Genomic DNA, 12,249 nt, shown 5'->3' on the forward strand with positions numbered 1-12,249 from the left:
TTTTTTATGCTGTCCTTGGAAGGCTTGTATGTATTCTTTTTTGTTTTTAACAACTAAGCATTTAGCCTGATTCCAAAGTTGTTTCCATGATGATGCACTCCATAGCCTTGCAGACCAAACTAGTCAGGCTTATAGGGCAATAGTTCCTGGGGTCTGTTGTGGCTCCACGTTTGTGGAGTGGAATTACCATTGCTGTGCACCACTTTATGGGCAAGTAGCTTGTGGAGAGGCTGAGTTTGAACAGTGTGTATAGGTGAGGGGTTAGTTCATCTTTCAGCTCATGTAGGACACTGCCTGGGACACTGTCCGGTCCCATTGATGCTGTGTTTTTGGCTTTGGATAGGGCTGTTTTAACCTGAGTGTCTATGATTTCAGGGGCACTACATTCTTCTGGTATAGTTATGGGCCCTTTTGGGGGTGAAAGGGGGTGAAGTTTACACTGAACCTGTCTGCCAGGATGTTGGCTATATCGGTCGGTTCAGTGTATTTTGTGCCATTCTGCACTAATTCCGAGCAGAGCTGAGGATTGCCACTTAGATTCTTGACATAGCTAAAGAATGCCTTGTGGTTATCTTTGGAGTCCTTAGCAATTTTTTTTCGAAGCTAGCCTTGGATGATTTTATGAGGGATTGTAGTTTCTTGCTGATACTGACCAGGGATATATTCCCTTCTTGGGATTTTACTCTTTTCTGAACTAGTTCCCTCCTTCTATTGTATAGCTTGTTTATGGCAGGGGTCCACCAGACTGATTTCCTTTTCTTGGAGGAGTGAGTCTTGGTTTTGCATGGAATAGCACAATCCATGCATTCTTGTAGATGCCCATAGAGTGCATTAGTAAAAGCTTGGACAGCATTATCCTTTAGCATGGGGGCTTTGAAACTTTCCACCTTGGTCATAAGTAATGTGAAGTTTGCTTTTGAAAAGTTTTTCACAGTGGTTTCTTTGACCGGGGGTGGGGGCAGAATGTAGATATCCAGAGTGATTTGTTTATGGTCAGATCTAACCAGCAAGGGGTTGACCTCCATTCTGGAACACCAGTCACCCATGTTGGTGATGACCAGGTCCAATATGTTGTCACCACTGGTGGGGATACTGACCAGTTGATCCAGGGCATTTGAGTTTAGAAATTCTAGGAAATGTTGGGCAAGGGAGTTAGTACTTGAGTAGTTTTCCCAGTTAATGTTTGGGTAATTGAAATCATCCAAAATCAGGTTGTTTGGTAAGACCTTTATGTTTTCTAGACTTTCCAGAAATGCGGAGTGGGGGTCCTGGGACATGGTGGGTGATCTGTAGCAAGCTACAATTTGAATTGCAGTTTTGCCCATTGTTAGTCACACGTGAATGATCTCTGAAGCATCATGCTGTGCCACTAACCTGGAGGTGTGGCTATCCTTGATGAATATGGATACGCCCCCGCCTTTTGTATTTCAGTCCGGGTTTTGTGGCCAAAATGTATGGTATGAGTTGTAGCCTGGTAGTGCTGGGGTGCTCTCTGGAGCCTTAAACCAGGTTTCTGTTACTGCACACATATATCAATTTTCTCCATACTGAAAAGTGCCTCGAGTGCATGCATTTTGAGATTTAGACTTCTGGCACTGAGTAGCATTACCCTCAGTTTTTTTGTTACTTGTGCTATTTATAGCGGTGGGTTTGTCATTTGAGCCTTGCCTATAAAAGGCACTATGGGGGTGGCAAGAGCCTTGGTCAGTATTCGAAAGCCTAAGGGTGACAGGTGCAAGCCATCTCTATTGAAGCAGCGTGGCTTGTCGAACATGTCATCCCAGGCTGCCAATGACACCAGAAGCTTAGCCAATTGTTAAAATTGATAATTTTTTCTTTATGCAATGGTATCATTCTTGGTGAAGGCAGGATGCTACTCAGGGTCAGGGTCCTACCGGCCTGGGCTACGTAATCAGAGAGCTCCTCCATGTCTCTTTTCATGTAGTCCAGGGAGGTATGGCTCATGTCATTCACACCAACATGGACAATGACAGAGTTGTATTTGTACTTGTTCTGGAGTGACCTGAGTGCTTGTGTTATGTGGTGGATCCTGGCACCCGACAGGCAGCCAACAGTAACCTTCTCCTTGTTCAGCCTAGTAAGTGGGACGTTAGTGTGCCTGATTATAGCGTCAACTATTACTAGTGTGTTAGGTATGTTATGTTGCCTTAAGGGCTGTGATTGCGTGGCACACTGGTTTTGTGAAGTATGTGTTTCATGGTTTGAGTTGGGGATGGAGGTTGCTTGGATGTCTGCTTTGGAGGTCTCTGTTGCTTTTACAGATTTTTATTTAGAACCTCTGAGTATGTTTTTGTGTATTCATGTGTGTTTTTTGCCAGTGCTGATTTCATAGGTCTATGTGAGACTGGTGGTGTGATGCAAGTAATTTCCTTCTCCGCTTGACTGCCTGGCCCAGTCTTGGGTTGAGAGAGCTTAGCCTCCAGTTTGGCTGTATAATTGCATCTCTCGCATATATTAGTGTTTGGTGGTAGAAGGAGAGGGTTGTCTGTGTACATGAGGCAGTTGTAAAATTGCCTCAAAATGCCCAGATTCACCAGTTGGACCGGAGAGTACACATGAAACTGCCCTTTGGACATGCCTGGATAGGTACAGTGAACTGTTTTACTGAATGGCTGGAAAGGTCGAATAGATGGCCTTGTCCTTCTCTACAGTATAGGGGGGGTGGTCTAGTGCTAAGGTTTATTAGTGCTTGCTATGAGTTTTGAGCAAGTGCCGGGCTGAGAAGTGAATGGTTTGAGTCCTTAAGTTGAAAGTTTGTCTAGTTCCAAGGGAAAAATTGAAGAGTAAACTTTGTGGAGCCGGGAATACTTATACCCTAGCTGCCCAGCATGCAAAACCGGGATAATGCAGGTTTTATAGCAGGGAAATGAAAGAGATAGAAATTAGCCCAAAATGGCGAATAAACTACTAATTTCTGGGCTGAAACCACTCCTCCAGGGACAGATAGGCTGCTCAAAGCTCCTCTCTCTCACAGGTGAACAGAGAAGCTTCCTTCTATCCAAGTAAGGTATGGGCAAACACAGAAACTTGTAACACAGCCCTGAATTCAGCACTAACCTGAAAACTGAACTATACTAGCTTAGAAAGGTGGGAAAAGAAGCATTGTTTTTGTTTTTATTTTCCAGAAAATAAAGCAGATACAGTCAAAAAACACTTTAAATGCACAGAAATAGCTATCACACTTGAGTGTGTAGCCTACAACAGTTATGCAGGTAATTTAAACACAAAAATGACTTTGTTAAAGTGCAGGCAGTAAAATAAGTACAATATATAGCTGAAACAAGCTTTTTAAATCACAGAAACTCAAAAAATTGGTGTTTTAAACGGAATTAGCTAAAGGTAACAAGAAAATGGAGAAAAATGATAATCACTCCATTTATAGTATGTCATTTATGACATGTGAGAAAAGAATTAGCCTAACCATGTGGTATACTTAATATAAAAGTTCAATTGGTGAGAGACGGTTTCCATATTTTTAACTGAAAGCTAGATTGTCAATGTATTCTAAATCTGTTTGAGTATTCCATTGCTAAATCTCAGTTTCTTTAGTTTTAGTAAGAGGATAGGGAGATCTGCAAATTCAAAGTATGTGTTAAAGTCAAAGGAATAATGTCTGCCATATTAGCTGGTTCTATATTAGAGAATATTATGCTACTGGGGTATGCACTGTAATCAAATAAGTGTTTTATTCATTCATGTGATTCTTGGCCCAGTATTGGATTGTATGTGCTCTAATTAAACAAGTAAGTTGTGCATTTAAGCTCTACTAATTTATACATATACCCATATGCTTTTTTGCTTACGTTTGATGCTGTAGTCTTATTTCTGTTATCTGTACTGTGCCCTCTGGGCCTTGGTATTATTTCTGAATTTGTTTTGTTTTGAACTGCACTGAGCCCTTTAGGTCCAGGTTGCAGCTGAAAAGTATCCTTGCACTGGCCTTCTACCCAGTTAACAAATAAATAAAACCCCATTGGAATTGTCATATTAAAGTCTCTTTCCTCATTTGTTTATGCAGTTATTCCTGCCTCTTGTATTGTGTGGCTGTGCTAGGGAAAGACCTGTGGTTTGGGAGGGGTTGCTGACATTCAAAAGATACCATGAATGTAATAAAAATTCAGGGGCATGCAAGCACTTTATCCCATGCAGCATTTGTTGGTTGTTAGGTCTCTGCACACCAAGGCATGCATGCATGTGACATCTATACAATGTAATTTTTCTCCAGCCGATGGCAGTCATTAACCTTTACCCCCCCAAATACTCACATTCACAACTGACTTAGTAACCTTTCCATGCCATTTTTGGACTTAGTTGCCTGGCATGAGTGTCCTTTTCAATAATTATCAATAAACTCCCCTGTAGTTGATTCCACATCACCTTAAGATAGCACAATTTTTGTTTGCATCAGGAGACTTTATCCTGTACTCCTTTACAATGTTTTTTTTTTTTTTTTAATCTTTCTTGGTCTTAGCTCATGATAAAGATTATTTTTTGGACAGATGCATATTTTGGCTAGAGGCTGTCTCCATTACTCAGTCAGAGTCAGATGTGGTAGCTATTTCTGTGAATAGTTTTGCTTTGGTTCTGGGCTTACATCCTCTGTGTCTTCTGTAATTTGTACATGGGCTAAAACGTTCAAATTGACAGGAATATAGAGGATAACTACAGAGGAGATACAAAGTATGTGCAAGAAGTATTACGAGTGAATGCGGATGTTGAGATGTCACCCTAAATGAGGAGTAAGGCAAAACAAGATTATAAATGCGATCATCAGAAATAACAGTAGCCAGGTAGGAAAGCCAGCAGAGAATGCCATTGAGAAGATTGAAGATGCCGTCAGGGGAACTGTTTGAGAATAATAAATAGCTTTAATAATTCTCTGTTGTAGATGCTGTCTAGACTTCACCTTAAAACTGTATAACGTTTAGGAGGTTACATTTTCCAGGATACAGTACATGGATACAGTACAGGTATGCAGAAGGTGGTGAACAAGAATACTACATCCCATAATATACAAGAGGAGAATCTGAGGGTCCTCCTAGGCAGAGATGGGATGCAAGAGTTCAATAGCACCTCGAACATATTATGATTGTTAATACTGTTAAAGTGAATACAGTGACATATGCACCTTGCAGATGTACGTAATGGTAGTGGAGTGCAATAGATTCTGAATATTATTTTCTATAGAAGAGGTTCTGTCAGAATGGTGTATGCTACCCCATTTGAGTTAGCACAATGATGTAGTCAAATAAAATGATACATAACATGAGAAAGGGAAATATCATAGTCCTTAACCAGATATAACCAAAGCTAATTATACTATTTGAAATGGTGGAATAGATGTATCTGTCAAACATTTTCTGTCAGTGACATCATAATCAAATCTGTGACATCAGAGACATCTCATTTGAGAGTGTTAGTTGTTTTGGTAAAAATGGTTACCTGTGAGCCAACATCAAAAGATCCATTATTCAAAATAATGGTTCCTCAAATACCAGGTTAGAGGAACTAAGCCTTCATCAATAGATAAATAAGACACTTTGGCATGAAAGACTCATATCCCAGCATATCACCCAACCTCTGGAACAAACTTTCACTGCATGTCAAGCAGAATAGCATACATACCACCTTCAAGGTAAACCTACTGAATTGAAAGTGAGCCTTAAATTCTCCCTGGTCTAGCTTATATTGCTCTCCTCGAGGCTGGAAGAAACTTATGAGTTACTTCTCTTTGCTTGTAATGGTCTGGAGACTTATTGCCTCCTACACACATATGTACCTGTGAACTTATACCGATTATGAAATAAATAAGAAAACAAAGCTACATATAGTATTTGAATTGGCAGATGACATTGCCCTGCATCACAGTCTTAATACCACAGGCAAGACTTGTGCTTTGGATAAAAAATTTGAAACAAAAAGTAACTGAAATTTAAAAGCTGATGTTATATTTTTTCTTATTAGTTATTCATATTGCATTCAAGACATTATTCTGAGGTTTGAAATGAGGAAATTCCAGAAGCAACTTAGTGCAACATTGCAAGCTACTACACGATTGCCTTTCTGTAAAAATAAGTGATTTGCTTCTTACTGTCTTGTATTCCCTCCATGTTTTACGAAAGTCAACAGTGCCATCCTTACGATGCTGGATAACTGTCCAGGCCCCTCCATTAGTCTCCATATCACAGAATGCCTGCAGGAAGAAACCAAATGCTCTAAATTCAGCTATCAGTTCGTATGTTTATACACTATTTTGGATCTTCTAGTTTACTAGAATTACATCACAAATTATTCTATAAAACATCAAGAGACAATCAAGTTATTGAAAATATAAATTCTGTTATTATTTTTTTCTGAATTACGCTAACATACATAACAGAAAATTGAAATGCATGATGAATGGATTTGCCATTCACAAAGTGGAGGTTACTATGCTGTATTTCAGGTTACTTGAACAAGTGTTGCACAGAGTACATTATAACAATATATATTGGGGTATGGATTACCCTAGGATTTGTTCATGTCTGTAGTAGTTTGCTCAAGATGATTAAGTCCAAGTGACAAAATGTTAAAGCCATACCTGAGTAAATTCCAGCATATTCAACACCCAAGAATAAATTAGTTCTACTGTACATGCTATTTATTTAGTGGATTATGTGCTATTAGTTTTTATCTAAATTTACTTTAGTGCAATTTGTATTCTGAGTTAGTCATTTTGTAAATTTGACATATAACAGAAAAAAAAGATTTGTTAAATAGCAAAACTAAATGATTTGACAAGTGTTTAATTCGCTGCCCATTCTTTGCACTGATTTACACTTACAGATAGACATGCACACACACACACACACACACACACACACACACACACACACACACACACACACACACACACACAGTTATGGATATTCATTTAGGAAATGAGAGCCAACCAGTTAATATCGTCACAAGATACACAACAATAAAAACAGCATCAAAGGATCTAATCCCCTGGGTGACATTTTGATACCTCCTGCTTAAACACACAAAAAAGAGAAAGATCGTGACCCCATACTTTCATGGTCAGAATTCATACTAAAAAATCAACATCAAACATGCTTTTGCCCTCCTGCTCCAAATGAGGTTTTTGCCCTCCCTGAGCTCACTACCTTCATTACTCATTGATAATTGTCCCTTACCAGTCAAACTCCTCACCTGACACTGTCCCCTGAATGGTTTGGGCCTGGAGGTACATCCCCCCACCTCACTGAGTAAGTGAAAATGAATATTTGTTGTTACCCTCAAGATCTGCATCTGTGCTGTATTCACCCAGGACCTTGCTGGGCCTTCAATGCCATTACAATGCCCCTCATATTTATAGCAGCATAACCACCTCAGTTGCTAGCACAAGCAATGGCAAGGTATAGGCCCAATGCAAACTCCTTAGTGGATTCCAATCATTATAGCCACCATCCTGCAATTTATATCAACTAACACATTCTCTGTGGTATGATTGTCAGGACTGTGTGTCTCTTAACTGAGTGTCATGTTATTGCTGCGGTGACAGTGACAGTTCTGCAATATGAAGCACAACAAAAGTTTGATCTATTATCTCACCTTTTTCCTGTTAAATGTCTTCTGATATTACATAAGTGTGACCAATCATACCTAAAGTCAGGTATTTAACATTTTATGCTTTTGAATTATATTCAGATATTCATGCATGCTAGTAGGATAAAGCAAGTACCAGAAAGAGACTGAAGGAAAAAAATAACACTGAGTGACTGAATGTGTGCTCAGAGCTAGATCAAGGTCAAATGGAGCTCTAGGTAGGGTAATGAATTGGGTCTCCCCCCATACACAGCCCCCCCCAGCTATTCCAGTCACATTACTTGGCTACTTCTCCCCAGTTACCACAAACACTGTTCATACCTGTCAGTGTGCATACTGTTTTCTGCTTTACTTCTACAATGATTACAGATATTTGGATTTAATTAAAAAGCTTTATTTCAAATTTTATAACACAAACACTGACAGACATTTGCTAAACAAAGCAATAGTCTCACAATGAAAACAGACAGCATTAAAACTTCTCTGCCCTTGAAATTCACATTCATTGAAACAACATTGAAACCCACGTTCAAAGAAAATACATCTGGCCAGTGGCGGATTAAGTTTACCTTTGGGCTGTTTTCAAATCATAGGCCCCTTGCACACATTTTTAGGACTATGCAAACATGTAAAAGTTCTTTGATTCGCCTTCCTAATTGTATTAAATTATACTTGTTAGAGCGTGTTTTAAATTCATAATTTTGAAAATGTTTCCATTATGCAATGAAAATGAACTTATGAATCAATAATGACAAAACTGCCCAATTCAGAACATTTCAACTATAAAAGGCCACTCAAACTCCTGTCAGTACAATCCACTGATATCATTCAATACGCACAAGTTCTGCAGATGTAAAAGTCATCTGTAAGTCATCTGAATAATTACACATTAAAGACATCTGTAACTAATGAAGAAGTTGCTGCTAGCAAACAACTTTATACTTCAGTGTATCATCTACAAATTCAGTACCTGCGCCCCTTGAAGAATAAATTGCCTAAGTTACATTAAAAAAAATGTTAAGCTGGTAATATTGTAATAGGGAATGAATGGCAAACTGATAACAGGTTCATAAATACTGGGCATCTCATCCAATGGAGAGCATACTCAGTACTGCAGCACCCAACACCCACCTTAAAGCATAATACAGTGTCAGCGATCCATTTACATGCTGTGGGAGTAGAACCCACAGTCTTCTGCATCAAAAGCAAGCACTTTACCTCTTGGAATACTAAACTTTGCAGTTCAGTAGTTTAATAGTGATTCCATTTGCTAAACAAACAGTTGTACATTATAACTAGACAGCATGAGTGCAGTAAACTTCTCTTTCCTTGACGCTTGCATTCCTTGAAAATGCACTTGAAACTCAATTACTTAAAAAATGCTTAACCTGTAACTCTAACCTCAGTGCCTTGAAAAATGTACCTGAAAGTCAGATCTTTGCAAAATGCAGCTTGGTAGTTTGGGTAGAGGATTCAGGCTCTTGTTTCCAGCAACTAAGGTATAGGCTTTGAGCATGAGCAAATTTCTAACCACCTGCTATCCCTAATTAGGCCATTTCACTTAGTGCTAGAAATCTGGACAAAGCCTAAAACATAGATGGATATTAAATATTGCTCTCATGAACATAGAAAATTGCTAGAATAACAGGATTTATTTTAGTATGCATTTTTTGTTAAGGATATGAAGTCTGAAACTCAAATGTCTGTCATTATTTTGTAACTTCAGCCCTCAATGATTTTCCAGAAAATCATAGATTTGATGAAGAACAAACCAAAAAATAAGAAGAAAAAAATCTGGGCAGTTGAGAGGTATGCTACCTACCTACCTCTTACACACACACGCACACACACACACACACACACACACACACACACACACACACACACACACACATATACACACCTACCTATCTACTTCACACATGCACACACACACGCACACACACACACACACACACACACACACACACACACACACACACACACACACACACACACACACACACACACACACACACACACACACACACACACACACACACACACACACACACACACACACACACACACACACACACACACACACACACACACACACACACACACACACACACACACACACACACACACACACACACACACACACACACACATACACGCACACACTCACACACACACACACACACACACACACACACACACACACACACGCACACACACACACACACACACACACACACACACACACACACACACACACACACACACACACACACACACACACACACACGCACGCACACACACCTACCTATTACCTGTCCATCCATGGTCCGCAGTCCAAACATATTCTTCTATTTGAATTTCATGTGCAATTGCACACCTGTACACTCACACACACACCTCTTTCATGTCTGTTCTTGGTCTGCAGTCCAGATTTCTTCCTGTATTCAAATTGCGCTCATGTGGAAGATGAAGACGTAAACAGGCTGGACAGATGCAACAGGCATGTGCGAATAGATGCAAAGGCCATTCTTAAAGAAGAATGCCCTTTAATAATATACATATATATTTTTTTTATTAAAAAAAATAATAATCCCTGTTCAGTGAACCCTCTCCCAGCCAGTGGGTGTCACCTCCCACCCAGCGGGCCCTTGTTGACTGCCTTGGTTGCCTACTGCTGGATCCAGCTCTGTGTCTGCTGCACGTTGGTATATTTATAGAAGAAAAAATATATGTTCAATGGAGAGTGTTTAGATGTAGACAGCCTTCAGTATTAGATGAGAGGACATAGAGAGACACTGTATTTGCAGTTTATAACAAAGTCAGTGAATTTCAAAGTACTCACTATAGTCAAAGTTAAAAAAATGACTCAAAATTTCACTGCAAGAACGCATATATTCCAACACCACTAAGTGCTTTCACCTCCAAAATGAATTTAGACATTTTCAGAATTACTGACTAAATGAACCAAGCTATATAAGCATAAAACCATTCAAGCCATGTGATAAGTAAGGATCGATAAGAATGTTAAAATATTTAATTACATTCAACCTAAAATCACATGTTTTCCTGTATTTAAAAGTCCCAATTATAATAAACATTTGATATTAGTACAGTCGTTAATGCCTGGAATTATATAAAAACAGAGTCATATTAGCCAGGTTAATGCATACTGTTGTTGTTGTCTTTCGGCTTTTTCTGGTTAGGGGTCGCCACAGCGGAACTCTGGTCCGCTAATGATTGGCAGTAGATTTTCATGAACACCGAGGTGCCAGCTTGACGTTCAACCTTCAGCAAAGGCATGCCCATTTACGCATGTCTTTTGAACGCCCACCCAACTGCGAGGAGGACATGCAGACACCACACAGAAGGCACTCCCCGCATTCCAGCCGAGAATCGAACGGGAGAACCTCTTGCTGTGAGGCAACAACGCTACCACTGCACCATCGTGGCTATACAGTTCCTAAATAGGGTATTAGTAAGAGTCTTGTTCTTGATAATACAGAAACAAAGACAGCAAGTTCACCTAAAATGGCTTCTTAAATCCAATATTATCCACAAACAGGTTTTGGTCCAAAGCTCGATCTCTGTTTAATAAAACAAATAAACAAACAAACAAAAGTGGAATAAAAGTCCCTTAGAATCCACATGATAAGCGCTTTCGATAAAATCTTCTTCAGATCGTGATGTAGAAATGGAACTAATGTTCATTTTAAATAGTATACCTCTATAGCCATCCAATCCATGTATACTAAGAAGTTCCTTTCAACCAATCCTTTACAATGTAACCCCACCTTATTTGCATATGTAACTTCAAGCACTTCCGTTTCCCGCCTTTTTGGATGTCAATCATATGCAAATCAAGCTATACACTCATCCTATCAGCGGATTCAAATAAGTAAATAATGGTGGATCCTGATGCCTATTTGCTTCCAAGCATCTTTTAGGCTCTTCCCTTCATAGGAGGTGTAATCAAAGAATTTAAATTCAGTAGTGTGCCATTCAAATAGTATACACAAAGAAAAGATAATGGTAGCCAGTCTCTCAAAATCTTCATTTCACCTCATTTGCATATACGGCGTCAAGTGCTTTCTTTTTCAAACACAGATCAACAAAATGCAGATAAAGTTTCTTATTAGCGATTCTATATTTAAGTATCAAACTTGAACAAAAATCAAGTAATGGTACCATTACATATTGTTTCAACTCTTTACATATGAGCACTTTTCAGAATTTCCTTATGGTATACAAATTGTCTATGAATGGTCATGTGTAGTTACAACCCTAGCCACACGTATCATCATTCATCACAACAATTGCAAGAAGCGTATATAGGCGCTTTTCAATAATTTCTTTATAGTATGCAGAGTATCTATAAGTGCTTCTATGTAGATACAATCCTGGTCACACACATCATCACTTATCGCAGCGATCATGAAAGCAGAATGTATTGATGTCATCATACCCAAGAATAAATAAACGTATCTATCTATAGCCATACACTAGGGAAGCATTTCCCTCCATAGAGGCCCCTCAGTATCTCTTAAACAGTGCACAGAGCTACTTTAATTTATTGCAGATAAGCATGTTTCCAAAAAGGTGTCCCAATTATCATGATGGCAAATACAAAAGCGAACT

At 39.1% G+C, this 12,249-nt stretch overlaps 1 protein-coding gene across 1 annotated transcript in view; it reads right to left on the reverse strand.

Annotated features, from left to right (window-relative positions):
• LOC122792267 (angiopoietin-2-like) overlaps positions 1-12,249 on the reverse strand; it is a 1,226,949-nt gene that overhangs the window by 200,285 nt on the left and 1,014,415 nt on the right. Inside the window, exon 6 of the mRNA XM_044060020.1 lies at positions 6,113-6,214. Within this exon, the coding sequence (XP_043915955.1) occupies positions 6,113-6,214 (102 nt within the window). The remainder of the gene's footprint in view (positions 1-6,112; positions 6,215-12,249) is intronic.

Source organism: Protopterus annectens, chromosome 1.part2 (genome assembly GCF_019279795.1).
Source record: "Protopterus annectens isolate FY-2018-M chromosome 1.part2, PAN1.0, whole genome shotgun sequence".
In the NCBI taxonomy this organism is placed as follows: domain Eukaryota; kingdom Metazoa; phylum Chordata; order Ceratodontiformes; family Protopteridae; genus Protopterus; species Protopterus annectens.